The sequence below is a fragment of the Clupea harengus genome, chromosome 23 (genome assembly GCF_900700415.2).
Source record: "Clupea harengus chromosome 23, Ch_v2.0.2, whole genome shotgun sequence".
Lineage (NCBI taxonomy): Eukaryota > Metazoa > Chordata > Actinopteri > Clupeiformes > Clupeidae > Clupea > Clupea harengus.
In genome coordinates this window covers 14403210-14420664 of record NC_045174.1, presented here as the reverse complement: position 1 = coordinate 14420664, position 17455 = coordinate 14403210, and the positions used below count along the sequence as shown (strand labels likewise).

Genomic DNA, 17455 nt, shown 5'->3' with positions numbered 1-17455 from the left:
ACACATACACATAACAGACTATTACATTATTTACATTACATTATCTTCATGTGCTGTGTTGTGTACTGAGATTTAATTGTTGTGTCAACCCCATCCACTGGCATTGTGTGTGAGTGTGTGTTGACATGTCACCAAGCCGTTGTTATGGACACCAAGAGCATGTACAAGTGCTTCCACTGATCATCTTTAACACACCATCACGAATTGCAGATTTAGCAAACGTATTATTATTACAATTTCATTACAATTACCTTTTGTGTCTATGAATCTGTGTCTATTGTAAACATATTAAAAGGTCAAAGTTCAGCTCTGTTACTCCACTGTTTTCTTTCAGGTGCGTCTGCTCACGTGTCCTGGCCTCCAGATCATTCTATTTCAATCCATTAAGGATGAGTTATAGTTCAAATAGTCCACAACTAGATTTGATTTAACTGAACTGTCATGTCTATCTGTTTCATTGCAGTTAATTAGAATAAATTAATTTAAACAGGATAAATTCAAATCGTTTTAATACTGACTGAAAAAAAATGAACTGGACTGTGGTTGAAGGGCCTAAGTCTATCTGAAGTCCTTGCGGATGTAGAAGTCCCAAGCGGTCTGGAATGTTCATTCTATTATTTGTAATGGATTTAACCTCTGGTTCTACTTCCTGTTTATTACTCCTGTACCTGAAGTCCTTGCGGTTGTAGAAGTCCCAGGCGGACGCGTGGCACACCACCTCCCTGCCTTCGGGTTTCACCAGCATGGACTCATCCCAGAATTCCTGCGGCATCCGCTTCAGACCCAGAGATGTGAAGAACTCCTCCGCTACAACGAACATGTGAGTCGCGTTGTAGTTCTGCGGGGAGGGGAAACCTTTTTTCATCCCGCTTTCCACAGTTTACATTTCACCTCCTCCATATAAAAGAAAAAAAACTAAACGTAGGCCAACATTAATAGTCTCTGGGAGTGGAGTTATGGTTCTTCTCATAAAGTTTTTTAATACCATCATTTAAGATGAACTCACCTCCTGTGCACTTGTTGCGGTGAATAGTGGTCTTGCTTTAAATAGCCTAAAAGTCTTAATGATATATCATTGCCGCCTACTGTTTTTAACTGTCTTTATACTGTATCTATTTCGGTCTAACAACACCCAGACCTACAGGGAAGACGCATGGAATGTACTTAACCAATACTGTAAGTAACATACAGTCATTGCTTTTAAAACAAAAGAGGCTTCATCCACATAATGTTGGCAAAAAAAGTAGCACTGAAACATTTTTTGGCAGCCCTCCGTGGAGTGGCTCTGCTCCGAGTCTGGGATGCCGAGGACGGCGTACCTTAGCAACCATGGCATCGGTCACGTCGACGTTGGGCTTTCCTGGGTAGGGGATCATCATGTCGTAGATATTGTTCCAGGTCTGGGCCCACATGTTGCCTACAGAGACACACAAGAACTTGATTGTTCAGCAATCGGACTATTCAGAGACTCTGGCAGATGGCTGGCTAGCAGATGGATGGTAGGCTAAAGTGACTACAAGAGTAGGCTAGGCTACAGACAGAATGGTAGCATATTGAACTGACAGCTAGCTTACAGAATAGCAGATTTATCAAAGATCATTACTGACAGACGTATCCGTCTGATTATAAAAAAAAGAGCATGAAAAAGATTCAGTTGTGATAACAGTTTTTGACAGCATTCAGCCACACAGGCTAGGTTCAGTGAAATAGTGAGTGGAAGTCATGAAAAGGGCTCGGTTGTGATTATAGGTTATCTTAGTTTGTGACAAAATGAAAGGACTTTGCAGAGGTCACACACAGGCGGTGCACTGCAAGAGTAGGCTTACATCTGTGACTAAACACAGACGGCAGACTACAAAAGCCAGTGTACTGTTTGATGTTTGGTGACAGATTTACTGTCTCATCGGTCTGCAGTTATGAAGGCAGATATACCGAGCTGAACCATGACATAGTGAGATAGACCATGTGATGAAGTACAGCAGAAGGCCATTTGTTCAACGGAACATTGTGACTGCTTTTGTGTGCAAAAGTAAAATATTTTACTCGAAACCAAAAGAGTTCACCCAATCCAATGTACAGCTCCTGCTAAATGATATCAGTGATTTCTCACACAAAAAGTGTTGATTACTGATTAGAGACAGATTGGTTGCATTTTAAATGTCGACATCTTACCCAGAAGATGTGCAGGGATGGGTCCTTTGCGGTTGATGTACTTTGGGCCATAGAAGTCATAGAGCTTTCTCCTGACAAAGGCATGTAGGTTCTCGTAGAGGGGCTTAATGGTCTGGTAAAGTTGCTCCAGATCTGCCTCGAAGGTGTCGGACTCATACGACGAACGCCAGTCAGCACCAGTGTCTGCAAAACCTGGAAAACAAACAAATAATTGTTAAAAATCGATATTAAAAGTCAAATAATGAAAAGGCTCTGAAAGGCCCCAAACTTTTGTTTAGCACCTTCTATTGCCTCTCGTTTGAAAGACCACTTATGGGGTTCAGCGTCATGAAAGCTTCACCAAGGCTCCGCAGGTTAGAGTATTAAATGGAACAGACCAGGTTCTGACCAGCACTAGCCAGCTCCCAGAGACCTCCATCCCCTTTGAAGAAACCCACTGCATCACACCCGCAACTGACCCCCCAAACTGAGGGGTATTGCAAGTACCTGGTTGAGTGACAAACCTTGGTAAGTTGACTCAGAGTAAGTGGTAAATCTCCTTAAATAGGAGCCCAATGGCTTTGTTTTGCCAGGAGAATGAAGCCATAGGGCTCTGCTATTAGAAAGGTTACTGCCTACTCTTAGTTAACTTACCCAGGTTTTGTCACTATACCATGTACCTGGAATACCCCCCTGGTACAAGTAAAGGTTCCCCCCCCTTGATCCACCTATACCTGCCCATGGATTTTATATGCATCTTGAGGCGATTTCAGTCAAATGATAATTTCATTATTATTTTAATTTTATATTATCCTATTTTTTTTGTCTGACTTAAGCGTTTCTATTACTTTATTATATTACTGTGATTGATTGTTTAACCCTGTAAAGCACCTTGAGACTTTATTTGAAAGTGAAGATGCATGAAAATTTGAAGATGATGATACCTGGGGCAGCTCTTTGAGCAATGTTTGACCGGCTCCTAGTGTTTTGATTGGACGAACTTGACAAGTCGCCCTATGACGATTAAAGTTCTCCAGATGAAATTCTGTTGCCCAGTATCAATGGGAAAGTGCATGAACAACATTGCCTGGCAACATTGCTCAAAAAGGTTGCCTTTTGTATAACCATCTTAAGTGAGGAGCCGTCCCTCTCTTCTCCTCTACATCTGCTGTGAGTGCTCCTCACCATCTAATTTTGAGGCTTTGTTGCTGAGCTCCACAAACTGGGGGTAGAGCTCCCTGAGGGGCACCCCCGAAGCGTCGTGCCACCCCTCCCACGCCAGGAGCAGCTTCTTGTAGCTCCGCGATGTGGCCATCACCTCCGAGATTTCTGGGAGGGAGAGAACGAGAAAGAGAAAGAGAGAGAGAGAGAGAGGTTCAGATTTTACCTCCAGAAGCTCCCAAAGATATACAGTAAGTTAATGTCTGTTAATGTGTGTCCTGTAACTCCTGCAATGGCGAACAATAAAACACACAGCCATTTTGTAACCTCTATAATTATGCTCTACCAAAGTCCAGTTAGCTCTTCTCTACCGTGAAAGTTTCACTCACAGTCAGTTCTTACTGCCAAAACATTCTGGGTTTGTAAATCCTAAATACCTATGATTCACCTATGAGGACAATCACATGATACAAATTATTTAAATTATATTGTAAGATTATATACAGCTATATTATAATTTATGCCGAATCTCTGTGATTTGAATAATTTCACAATCCAATGGAATACAAAGATCATGTGCTGTAACTGTATTTCGTGACTTTGCACTATCCGCCCTTGATACCTCATGTCTTGTTTGTTTTTCTGGTTGCCATGAGTTTTACTTGCTATTCCACAAAGGGCGATGATGTCGCTCATTGTTTTTCTGAAGCTCACTAAATGGAATTGGATTTCGCTGAGGAGTCCCGTTTTCCAGTTACACATCCCCTAGAAGGAGGAAACGTTGGACGAGACGAGAGATTTTTTAGAAGCCAGAGGGCCTTCTGTTATCCTGACATTTCCATGACTGAGGGCAACTAAAGTATGCCGAACAATATCTATTGTGAGAAGCTGCGGAAAGGGGGAAATGAGGGGAGGAAGAAGATGGAGACGGCCAGGAGACGAGTGTGTGTGTGTGTGTGTGTGTGTGTGTGTGTGTGTGTGAGCGTGTTTGCACAGGCAATCAGAGGCTGCAACCCTGGACCCTGTACTCTGTGTGTTTGTTATCATAGCAAGAGCTCATGTGTGCATCTAGATGTACACTTTGTGTGTGTGTGTGTGTGTGTGTGTGTTGTCTGTGTGTGTGTGTGTGTGTGTGTGTGTGTGTGTGTGTGTGTGTGTGAATGTGTGTGTGTGTGTGTGTGTGTATATGTGTCAAACTATTAGTGTTACACGCATGTACAGTATGTGTGTGCACGTGCCATAAAATGAAGACGTGAAATGCGTGTGCACGTGCAACAACAGACAGTCCCGCCACTGGAGTTTGTCTCCATCCGAGTGATTTGCCATATTGTGAGTGTCTGTTAAATCACAGTGGTGTACAATTGGCTAGTTGGCCATCTGAGCACTATAAGTATTTGTCTTCATAATGGAGATGACAGCAGGACTGCGAGACTAAGGGAAGTGACTCCAGAAGTCCAGAATAAACAAGTGGATCAAACAATCACCACCACATGATTCATTTCACAAGCAAAGCACTGCTTCAGCACCATGACTCATATAAATGTTACCATCTGTAAAGGAGATCACGTAAGATTGCTCAAGTGGGAAACAATTCCGACCTAAGTTCATGTTCCTGCCACAGCAGATTGGCTTAGTTAGCATAATGCTAACTATGTGACAGATAAGACAGCTGCTGATGTTTGTATTTATTTTGTAATATTATGAAGCATAATAACAGACACAAGATAATAAAAGCATCTGTTAGAATCTGTCCCAAAATAAGTGAAATAAATGTATTTTGTTTAAAGACTACAACGTAAATAAGAAAACTGGCCCCACTTTATCTTGTCATTATGACAGTGTACTTACAAAAGTGATTACTGATAGTGTGTAAGTACATACTAACCCTGACCCAATTGAATTGTGAAAGTGTGATTTTCCAAAAACATGCTATCCAGCTATGACATGTTTATTTGTCGAGATATTTTAGAACGCAATCTACCTTTATCTTAATGCAGTGAGTAAACTAGCAGTCTCTAAGGGGAGCTTTATTATGTGCCTTATCTTGACCAAGTAGAAAACACCTTGTGACAGTGACTGTCCAGTCCTATGCTAAGATAGGCATACTCTAACCCCATGACTGTTAGGCTCATGTTTCACTGAGGCATGAGTGGTCAGTTGATTATCACAGTGTATGACTCAGGGTCATATCTAGACACTGATTTGAGGTCAGAGAAAATCGTTTTTGGTGATTGTTGTGCCTATACTCCAAAACTCCTGCCTGAGAATGAGACTAAATAAATTTTGTCTGCCAAGAAAAAAAATGCGTGTGTGTGTATTTAACTTTACACAGCAGGGTGTCGAGTCAGACGGCGCTTGTGTCATACTGAAATACTGAGACATTCCAGCCACGAAACTGACGTGCTGCCGTCATACTCTTAAGTAATAACTTCATCTTTAAGTCATTTCGGGTAAAACAGACAAAAATAGACGAGAATGACTGTCAGTGTCCTGATGAGATCTTTCCAGGAATAACTGGAGGCTCTAGTGTTTTAGGACTTACCAGGTTCCAGACTCCAGGAAACGTTGGCCTTCGGAAAGACTTTGGCTGTTGAATAGATGCTGTCCATCCGACTGAGTAAGGAGTTGTACTGGTATGTAGAAAAAGGGGGGGGGGGGAGTAAAACAATAAAAGAATAATTAAAAATCAATGATAATGTGATCTGAGATGGAAAAACTGTGTAACAATTGAGGTTGGCCTGCTGGTCTTTATTTGGTAGACATACTGTAAGTCGGTTGGATCTTACTGTAAAAAATGTTTGGCCTATTCTATTCAAATTTTCATCCCATTTTATTATGTGGTTCTTTTAACAATAGATATGGTCTCAGGGTACCTCGTAAAAACATAGCCCAAAATAAATAATAATAAGCAGGCCTATAAATGTCATTGGCAAAGAGGGGGACCCTTTTAAAGGCCAAAACCTTGAGCAGAACACAATCACCTTAGACCAACTTTAACAAAAAAAAAGTAGAAAGAAAGAGAAAAGAAAGATAGAAAGGCAGATGAAAGAAGAGGGCGAGACCAAGAGAACTATGAAACGACTGAAAAGTGATATCCCCAAGGACAAGGAAAGTCTACATTCTCGTGCACAATAGCTGGCAGCCCTTGTTCTAGAACCTGATCTAAGGCATTCCACAAAGGGCTTTTTTTGTAGTATTTTTTTTACTGTTGTCACAATTGACTAGCCTTTTTTACTGTTGTCACAATTGACTAGCCATCATTGTGTCAGTGGATTTCTTTCTTAATTCCTTACGTACAGTCCTTTAATCTTACAGCCCTACAGTTAGGGCCTCTATGGTTTCAACATTTTATCTAGATGAATAATTCTGTGCAAACCAATGACCTAGTCCTGCACGGACTCTCCGTTACCTAGGTGGTTCTGTATGGCACTGACGTCATTTCTCCCGGAGCGTGACCTTTGACTCGGAAGTTATATTCCTCTCACAACCTCACCACTCCAAACTTCTCTTTCACTCTGCCTACTGTGTCCTGGGCCTTACCCCAAAAACTTTGAAAGTCTGAAGTCTGAAATCCTATCCTTATCTCAGTTTAGAATGACATTTAGGAGTTTTTATGGTATTACAAAAACATGTCCTAACTGCATTGTGGAAATAATCTTATTTTAGGATAGGAATGAAGCTATTACACAACCGTCCTAATTTACGGATTTCCCAAGTCCCAGAACCCTAACGTCAGTAACGTGGAATAACAAGTATGCCAGCTGATGTTAGACTCAATGGGAAATAAGGTTAACACCACATCCAAATTGTAATGGCTGGTGCTCGCTAAATCAAAACAACCCATCAGGCTAATTAACAGTCCCAAGCTTGGCATATCGTCATAAAAGCCAATTATAAGATTCACACTGTAAGAGATTCTAGATTCTAGATAGAGATTCTAGTACCTACTGGTACATTCTAATCAAGTCTCCTGCACATTCTAAGTACAGATAAAGACATGACAGGACAACTGCCGATTTAATCAAATAATTGATTGATTGATGTTACAGTTAGGATTTCATTGGTTAAGATAAGATAGGAGGTCAGAGATAGGACAGTACACAGTCATGAGTTTAGGAATTGCTTTTGAAAGGAAGATAGTATTTTTCCTCTCTTTAAAACTTAAGTTAAGATAGGACAAGCAGTTAGGGCCCCTGACCTCGGCTCACCCCCTAATTCTGACCCGGATGTGGCTCAGATCTGGCCCAGATCCGACCCATCCAAGAGTCACAAGCTACACTTTAGCCACTAGCTGCTAGCACTCGCTAGCACTGCCCCCTTGCTGTACTGGGCCTTTGTCTTACCGTCTCTCTCTCACTGGCGGGGAGGTTGGCGGGCCCCAGGACCTTGATCTTCTTGATGAGTTTGACCGCCACTTGGTCGGTGAAGGTCGCCAGCATAGATTCAGGATAAAGCGCCTTGGCCTTCGCACCCCAGGCCTCTGTGAAGGCCTGCTCCTCCAGGGAAGCATTCACCTGAGGGAGAGACGTCAGGGTCATTAGAGGTCAGAGGTCATGTCTTTGAGGTGGGCCTAGAAACATGGAGGTAAAAATTATATTGATAATGTATATTATTTATATTCCGATATGTGTGTAACAATATATTTAGTTGGCTTTTTTTCCGAATGCTGATAGTATGGTCAGTTCATGATTTTGATCTTTTTACAATTTCTCTACAGACAGTTCAGATCATCTTACTGCAAACTATTCAAGTTGAAACTTGATATCAACAACAATAAATACCCTAAATGGTTTCACTGGCAGCGCTTAACATGGACAAGTGCATGAGAGCCTCTGTTCAGAGAGGTTCAGTTCAGTTCACTGAAGCTGCTGCACCCAGTTACATGAGTTTCATTACTGCCATACGACTTTTACACATTCAGAGGCCAGACTAAAGTTACTGTAGTTTCATCAATTTTACCACCACTTGAATCTCTGCCCTTAGACGAAACAGTTCAGTCATGGTACAAGGACTACATTTCTCACATTCTATTCTGACAGTTCTGACAGAATGTTAGCCGCAAATTGTCACTGAGACAATTAGTTGCTCATGATGAGATTGATCCCCACAGAAGCTTCTAAAGGCTTTAAGTCATCAAACTAACCATCTTAATTTGTCACTTACTTAAAGGCCATTAGCTTTTGTGATATAAAGCTGCAGGTGGCTGTAAAAGAGGCTGTAGAACTTCAAAGATTATCATAGTTGATAGAAGTAACTTCACACTGAAGGTCAACAGTGAACTGCCCCCTGCTATTGCTGTTCTGCCTGCTGTTGCAAGAAATTCCTTGGGAAAACGTGTCTGTGTGTGTGTGTGTGTGTGTGTGTGTGTGTGTGTGTGTGTGTGTGTGTGTGTGTGTGAAAATGCAGACTTCAGCCTCTGCTCACCATTTACACTGTGTAAGAGTGTGTGTAGATTATCTTGTGTAATATGCAACAGTGTTTGTAGATAATCTTTGACTCAGTGAGAAACTCAGAAGCAGCGGCTCAGAGATTCAAGGACGAGATCACCTCAGTGTGACCCAACTCTACCCTTCACTTCTCACATCCTGCTTGGGACTTCGGGAACATTTGTGTGAATGCCACAAATCACATAAACACACACAGGTATCACACACACACACACACACACACACACACACACACACACACACACACACACACACACACACACTCCCTTTCACTTCATTAAGCCTCTGCCAGCTCAGGAAGTCATTTCAACTCCATGGCTCAGAGATTCAAGGACGAGATCACCTCAGTGTGACCCAACTCTACCCTTCACTTCTCACAGCCTGCTTGGGACTTCTGGAGCATTTGTGTGATCCCAGTGTGACCTGGTCTTTTTCATGACGTCGTCACCTCTCGTCGACCTTACATGCTAAGGGACCCCATAACACACACCAACACTCTTATCATGAGGATGTCCCTTTCCTACAGACCTTACATGCTAGGGGACCCCATAACACACACAAACACTCTTATCATAGGGATGTCCCTTTCCTACAGACCTTACATGCTAGGGGACCCCATAACACACACAAACACACTTATCATAGGGATGTCCCTTTCCTACAGACCTTACATGCTAGGGGACCCCATAACACACACAAACACACACAAACACACTTATCATGGGGATGTCCCTTTCCTACAGACCTTACATGCTAAGGGACCCCACAATAACATGGTTCTGTAAGGGTAATGCTTATGTTAGGAAGATGCATGCAGTCACACACACACACACACACACACACACACACACACACACACACACACACACCCACACACACACACACACACACACACATACACACATACACACATACACACACACATATCATAGGGATATCCACTCTTTACAGTCCCAGAGCTCTGAACACTACTTTGTTCGTACAATGTAGAAAAGTAAATATTTTTGACTCATTGACCCCACAACACCATAGTACTGTAATCGTAATGCACACGCACACGCACTCATACAAACACACACACACTTCTCATTGATGCCTCATGACTAAAGATTAACAATGGGGGAGAGGAAAGCCAGCAGAAGCGTTGAGACTTCAACCTTGACCCTTGAACCTTCTCTGTCTTTCTCCTCCTCCTATCTCAGTCTTTTTCTCTTTCCCCTTTTTCTTATCATCTTTTCCTTGCTGTCCCTCTCCCCCGTTGCTAAGACTACTGTCCCTAAGGAAGGGGTCGGAATGCCTTCACTCTCCCCTCTCCAGTGTTTCCTGCAGCGCTAGGGGAGGGAAGCGCTAAAGAAAAGACGGGGGGGGGGGGGGGGGGGAGGGCTGTTCACTGTTGTCCTGACACATTCAGTGTGGACATTACAGGGTGGACGTATTAGCCACACACAAGGTCACAGGGTCCAAAAATCAACATGTGACTGTCAAACAACATGCACAACAACATGTTGTTGCTACACACACACACACACACACATACATACACACGCACACACATACACACACACTCCTACACACACACACGTACACATAAACTACATTAACACACACAAGTATCACGCATACACACATAAACCACATAAACACACACAAACACTCACAGGTATCACACACACAAATCACATAAACACACACAGGTATCACACACATAAACATACACACACACACACACACACACACACACACACACACACACACACACACACACACACACACACACACACACACACACACACACTCCCTTTCACTTCATTTAACCTCTGCCAGCTCAGGAAGTCATTTCAACTCCATGGCTCCCAGCTACGGTCCAAGTTGACATTTATATTATTACTGCTTTTCCTCACCGCTTCTGTTCCTCCATTTCCACAAGGAATCCATTAATCTCCTCGACACCGAACACACACAGTACATCATCCTGTAGCCCCACTGTGGCAGACTCCTCATCTACACACACTACTGACTGCTATAAACAAAAGGGATTACTCAGAGTAAGAGCAAGGAGAACGAGGGAGAGTGTTCACATCCAACCCCAAACAAAGATTGGTACAGGTCATGGGTGAAGAGTTATTTAATATTGAGAAGATTTAGAAGCTTTTCTTATTGTCTTATAAGTCTTGATCAGGCACAATGATTGTTGAAACCTTGCACATTATTCAGCATATACACTCTTAGAGTAATTTCAACTTTTGGTATCATCATCGCAAGGAAGTTCCTTAGAATTAGAACATTTACACTAATGTACAATGCATTAATTCATTCCTATGTTAAGTCAGTACTCTAATGATGTTTGTCATGTAATAACTGTCTGGGAGAAATGATAAAGATACTGTTTATAGGTTACTGTTGAGAAAACAACAACTGCCAGGAAATGCCCTCTTGAATATAACTTTCCTAATGATCCCAATGTGTATGATCACCTAACCACCTACAATCGTTTGAAAAGAATTCACTATGCAGAATAGTGTAACAATGTTTGTAACATATACCTTATTCTATATTGTTTAATATTACAAGTGTTGTTCTTAGATCACATACAGGGAGGGTCGGAGTGAGTGTTTTCAGGCATTTGTGAGTGTTCTGTGAGTGTGTGTGTTTTTCAGGAGCGAGGCAAGGCCTTTGTGAGAGTGTTGTTCCCCGCAGAGTGTGTCTGCCGAGAGTGTCCAGGCCTGCTAGCGCACTGAAGGGGCCCTCGGCAACCCGCCCCGGCAACCCATCAGTGGAAAACAGCCTTTATTTTTAGTGTCTAATTAAAAGCCCTCCTGGCTGATTTCAGCTGCTGCCACCGCTGTTTCATCTGTTGGCCTGGAGCTGGCCTGGTCAAACCACACAGCAAAATTACCCGCTCCTTTTCTCTCTTTATTTCTCTCTCATTTTTTCTCTCCATCTCTCTTTTCTCTCTCTCCCTCTCTCTTCTCTTCTCTCTCTGTCTTTCACTACCTCTTTCACGCTTTCTCTCTCTCTCTCTTCCTCTGTGCCTCCCCGTCTTTCTCTCTCTCTTTTCTCTCTGTGCCTCTCTCTCTTTCTCTTTTTCAGGTTCCCCTCTTCTCTTCCACTTTCTCATTCTTTATTTTGCTCTCTCTCTCCTCTTTATTCTCTTACTTCCATTTCTCTCTTTCTGCCTACTCTGACTTTCTCATTCGTTTACTCACTGCCTTGATTAATTTACTCTCTCTCTCCCTTTCTCTCTCTCTCCCTTTCTCTCTCTCTCTCTCTCTCTTCCACATTACTTCATGCTCTTTGTCCCTTTCCCTCTCGCTTGCCCTGTGGAATTATTTACATTTCTATGCCTGCAAGCATGCTTATGCCTTTATATGTGTGTGCGTGTGTGTGTGTGTGTGTGCGCGCGCGCCCGCAAATGCTATTATTGTGCCCAGATGTGGTGGGACTGCCATGTCTGCAGCAGAGCAGGAAATATCTTGGGTATATTGAGCTGCTGTATGAATGAGTGGAGAGATGGCCAAGCGTTTCTTTATGTGTGTGTGTGTGTGTGTGTGTGTGTGTGAGAGAGAGAGAGAGAGAGAGAGAGAGAGAGAGAGAGAGAGGGAAAGAGAGAGAGTGTTTCTGTGTGTGTGAGGGGGGGGGGGCGTTTTTTGTGTGTGTGTGAGCGAGAGAGAGAGATAGAAAGAGCGTTCCTGTGTGTGTGTGTCTGCATGTTTGTGTTTCCTGGAAACCCACTCACTCCTGGACTCTCATTTGGAGGCTGACACCCATCCATTGCCTTGTGCTCGCCCCCACTCCCCCCCCCCCCCCCCCCCCCCCCCCCCCCCTCCCACGTAATCGCTGAACCAACAGGCTCCAGGAAACTTCACATGGCAGATCTACAGGGACAGTAGACATTGCACAAACCCTGCATCTTCAGCACAGAGACACGTGCATGTGAACGTTAAAAACTACCGGACATGCGTGCGATGGGATAAATGTGGGAAAATGGAATAGGAAATGTATACATTTACATAACAGACGCATACATAGCAGACGCTTTAATCGAAAGTGACTTACAGTACAAGATATACATTTTCATCATCGCCTATGTGCGCTCCCTGCACTACCAGTCGCTCCACCAGTTGAACCAGAGGGTCACTATACAGAAAGTCAAAACTATATGCCAGTTCGGATAAATGAGGTGGGATAAATAGAACTGGGCATGCATTGAGTTGCAGTATGTAAGAACTATACAACCAGGGTTTAGTGCCTCAGTGTGTTACATTTGCATTTTTGATGCAGTCAGACTATGATAAGAAGTCAGTTATTTGGCTGATTGCGGCTGATATCCGTTGGGTTTAAAGTCCCTCGAAATGTTCCGTGTAAGCCACCAGTTGAACCGGAGGGTCACTACACAGAAGGTAAAACTACGTGCCAATTTGAGCATGAGGTGGGATGAACAGAACAGGGCATGCATTGAGGAAGTGCAGTAGGTAAGAACTATATAACCAGGGTTTAGTGCCTCAGTGTGTTACATTTGCATTTTTGATGCAGTCAGACTATGATAAGAAGTCAGTTATTTGGCTGACTGCGGCTGATATCCGTTGGGTTTAAAGTCCCTCGAAATGTTCCGTGTAAGCCACCAGTTGAACCAGAGGGTCACTACACAGAAGGTAAAACTACGTGCCAATTTGAGCATGAGGTGGGATGAACAGAACAGGGCATGCATTGAGGAAGTGCAGTAGGTAAGAACTATATAACCAGGGTTTAGTGTCCTCAGTGTGTTAAATGATCAAAAATCAATTTTTGCAAATCAGACAAACTATGATAAGAAGTTAGATATTTGGCTGATTGCAGCTGATATCCGTTGGGTCTAAAGTCCCTCGGAATGTTCCGTGAAAGCCCCGCAGCCCCTGCCTTACGCAAGTGACCGGCACGCCCGGTTCTCCCCTTGCGGAACCCGCCAGGAGCCCTGGGCCCCCTCGCTACCTCGGAGCTCAGCGTCCGAGCACAGCCCGCCGCATCCCATCAGGCCTTGCGGCGCTGATCTCCTTTGATGCGGCCGTTTGATGTGTCGGGAACAATAGGTGTCAGTGAGGCGCGCTGGTGCGCAGGTTTGGCTCCTCTGACAGATGCCTTTGCTCCGTACAAAAGGGCTCAAGATTGGCCTGCGGAGCACGCAGCGGTTGAGTGTGTGTGTGTGTGTTTCTGTGCATGTGTGTGTGTCTCTCTGTGCATGTGTGTGTGAGGTGTGGGTCAGGGGTGGGGTGTGTATGGACCATCGTGAGTGTGTGTGTGTGTGTGTGTGTAAGTGTGTGTGTGTGTGTACATGCTTGACAAGGTCACACCTGCTGTGTGTGTGTGGTCAAGCTCTGCTTTGTAGGCAAAAGACTGGGCAATGTTGAAACAGCTGCCTGATGTGTGTGTGTGTGTGTGTCGGTGCGGTTGTGTGTGTGTGTGTGTCTTTGCTGTTCTGTGTGTGTGTGTGTGTGTGTGTGTGTATGTATGTGTGTGTGTGTGTGTGTCTGTGTGTGTGTGTGTGTGTGTGTGTGTGTGTGTGTGTGTGTGTGTGTGTGTGTGTGTGTGTGTGTGTGTGTCTGTGTGTGTGTGTGTGTGTGTGTGTGTGTGTGTGTATGTATGTGTGTGTGACGCATTGCCATGCCCAGATGTGTTGGGACATCTCTGGAATTTCTTAAATCAGAAAGTTCTGCATTAGTATCGGAGTATTGGAGTTGCTGAGTTGATCTGTATCTTTTGATTGCTTCCAGCCAGTGATAGACATACAAGATATGCATGTGTTTGCCCAACACTCTGACTCTCCTGACATATCCACAAATACAAACATGAGTGTGTGTCTGTGTGTGTGTGTGTGTGTGTGTGTGTGTGTGTGTGTGTGTGTGTGTGTGTGTGTGTGTGTGTGTGTGTGTGTGTGTGTGTGTGTGTGTGTGTGTGTGTGTGTGCCCGCGTGTGTGTGTCCAGGATGAAGTTGCATTTTGGGAGCATGTTTACATAACCAGAAAAAAAAGATGAAACCACACCCATTTTGTTTCCCCTTGACTGTTTTCTTATCAGATAGAAGACATATCTCTCCTCAAGTCACACAAATAGTGTACTATAGTACTACTATCTTCCTCTCTCTTGCACAGAAACACTGGAACGTGACTCTACTCAGAATACACATTAGGAATGATGGACCACGAGATAGAACAATGATAAGAAATGATAAGTAGGGGGGCACTGTGGCGCAAACAGTAGCCCCGACCACATTTGGGCTTGATGCCCATGGAGGACACAGGTTCGAATCTGGCCTGATATCATTTCTCCTGTCCACTCCCCACCTCCTCTCCCTCTCATTTCCTGTCCCACTCTTCACTGAACTATCAAATAAAGGCAAAAAAGCCCAAAAATAAATCTTGATAAGTAAAAAAAATGATTTCAACTGACATGGACACACCTGTGGGAAGACTTCAGGTCTCCCTCCTCATCCCCTGTTTTAGCTTTTCACAGCCTGACATCACAACAGCTGAAGAGACTGAAGGGTCAAAACTGTTTGCAAGACTTTTACGAGTAATTGTTAGCAGACAAAAGAAAACACATGTTCCGAATTCATCTCTCAAGAGACCTCTGTGTCATCGAGTCATCTACCTATCAGCTTCTCCTTAGCTAACTGTTGCTTGGGGTCGTGACCTCAGTAAGTCACTAAAGATTATAGCGTTTGCCAAGTGAGTGACTGAATGTAAATATAAAATCTATTCTAGACTGAGGACTAACCACAATTTAGAGATTTACCCCTGGGGGTAGTAGCTGGCCATAAAAACTTAAACATTTGCCCTGGACTGGACTGGCTGGTTTAGCAGTGTCTGCCAGACTTGTGAGCAGTTGTTGGTAGCACACGCAAACCCCAACACGTTTCCTGTTCATCATACGAAATGCATCTCTCAGCTATCCTAGACCATCAGGAACCATTTCCATATCCAGACAAACTGGTAAGCGCAACTTCAAATATTTGCCCCTAGGTGTACTAGTTGGCTTCCACAACTTAAATATTTGCATAATCTTGGAGTTGTCTGCACCTTGCTCTACCGGCTGTTCCACCAGCTGAGCCCCAGGACCCGTCACCCGCCACCCGCTGCCCGCCGCCCGCCCGCTTACCTGTAGCTCTGAGTTGTGGCTGGTCAGGTTGGTGTTGTAGCGCCAGTTGGCACTGACGCTGAAATAGAAGACGTCCTCGGCGGTGGTGTTGTAGGCATCCAGGAAGAGGAGAGCGCCGGGCTGGGTCGCCGGGAACTCCCCCGGCTTCCACTCGTCCCTTAGGGCACCGGAGAGACCCAGCAGGGGCAGCAGGAGCAGGAAGACCGCCCGCTGCATGGTGGCTTTGGCAGAGGTGGTGGTGGTTGTGGAAACGCCTGAAGCTTTTCTTTTTTTTTTTTTTTTTTTGAATACCCCTCCTCAATCAGGAAAAAAGGCTGCTCTCTTGAGGCTTGCAAAGTAAAAAAAAAAGAAAATATAAAAAAAAACTAAAAAGGGAAAAAGAGAGGGATTAAGACAAAGAGAGAGAGAGAGGAGGGAGAGAGGGTGAAGGGGAGAGATGGAGGCAACTAAAAATAGTCCTGTTGCTGCAAGCACACCTCCTCTCAATGGTCTCACATCAAACACACGCGCACATGCACTCTCTCTCTCTCTCGCAAACACACACGCACACACTCGCGCTGCGTGCGCACACACACAGGCAGACGCACAGACGCACGCGCGCGAGCACACACACTCACACACAGGTGGATCCCTCTGTGTAGTCTAACTCTCCTTCTCTCTTTCTTTCTCTCTGCGCTCAGTCTCTCCCGCCCTGCTGTCAGATAGTCTGTGAGTGGTGCGCTGCTGCCGCTGGCAGCTTTTAAGTAGCAGCTTAACCCAGCCCATACTCCTGCAGCCTGCCCCTCACAGCAGCCAGGCTCTCCCCCTCCTCTCTTTCCCTTTCTCGGGCTCTCTCTCTCTCCCTCCCTCCCTCCCTCCCTCCCTCCCTTCTTCACGCTGCACCTCTCTGTCCTTCCTGTTCTCTCGCTTTCTCTATCTCCCTCCCTTCTCTCTCTCTCATTCCTGTCCTTTTCCCTCTTTTTCTCCTCTCCTTGTACCTTCCCACCTCTCTCTTTCTCTCTACCTTTCTCTCTCTGTTTCCCTCCTTTCCCCTCTCTCTTACTGTTTTCAACTCTCTTCCCTCTTTCTCTTTCCATGCCTTTCTTTCTCTCTCTTTCCGTGTGTGTCTACTATGGAACACTACGAGAGCTCTCTCTCTCTTTCTTTAACTACTGTCTCTACAGTCTTTCGCCCTCACCTCCTTCCATCATTTTCTCTCTCTCCCTCTCTAGATTTCCTGTGCACATCCCCCCCCCCCCCCCCCCCGTCTCTACATATCCTCTCCTCCTCCCCCATTTACCTGTCCACTCTCTCTCTCCCTCCCTCACTGTTGTCTGTCATTGTCGGAGATAATGGTGTAATGATCTGATCAGCCGTCTATGCTCCCGGAGCCTCCAGCAGCAGTGCTGGTGTTGTTCACAGATAACCACCATCACTGCTCTCATAGCCACCATCACTGCTCTCATAACCACCATCACGGCTCTCATAGCCACCATCCCTGCTCTCATAACCACCATCCCTGCTCTCATAACCACCATCACTGCTCTCATAGCCACCATCCCTGCTCCTGCCTGGTCTCATAGCCA

At 44.5% G+C, this 17455-nt stretch overlaps 1 protein-coding gene across 1 annotated transcript in view; it reads right to left on the bottom strand.

The window, feature by feature from the left end:
- The window catches only part of ace (angiotensin I converting enzyme (peptidyl-dipeptidase A) 1), a 30825-nt gene extending 14139 nt beyond the window's left edge, over positions 1-16686 (bottom strand). The window contains exons 1-7 of the mRNA XM_012817337.3: positions 15891-16686; positions 7656-7826; positions 5855-5942; positions 3337-3480; positions 2173-2364; positions 1320-1417; positions 669-838 (exon numbers count right to left, since the gene is read on the bottom strand). Coding sequence (XP_012672791.2) covers positions 669-838; positions 1320-1417; positions 2173-2364; positions 3337-3480; positions 5855-5942; positions 7656-7826; positions 15891-16106 — 1079 coding nt within the window. The 5' untranslated portion in view covers positions 16107-16686. The remainder of the gene's footprint in view (positions 1-668; positions 839-1319; positions 1418-2172; positions 2365-3336; positions 3481-5854; positions 5943-7655; positions 7827-15890) is intronic.
- Between the last annotated feature and the right edge of the window lie 769 nt (positions 16687-17455).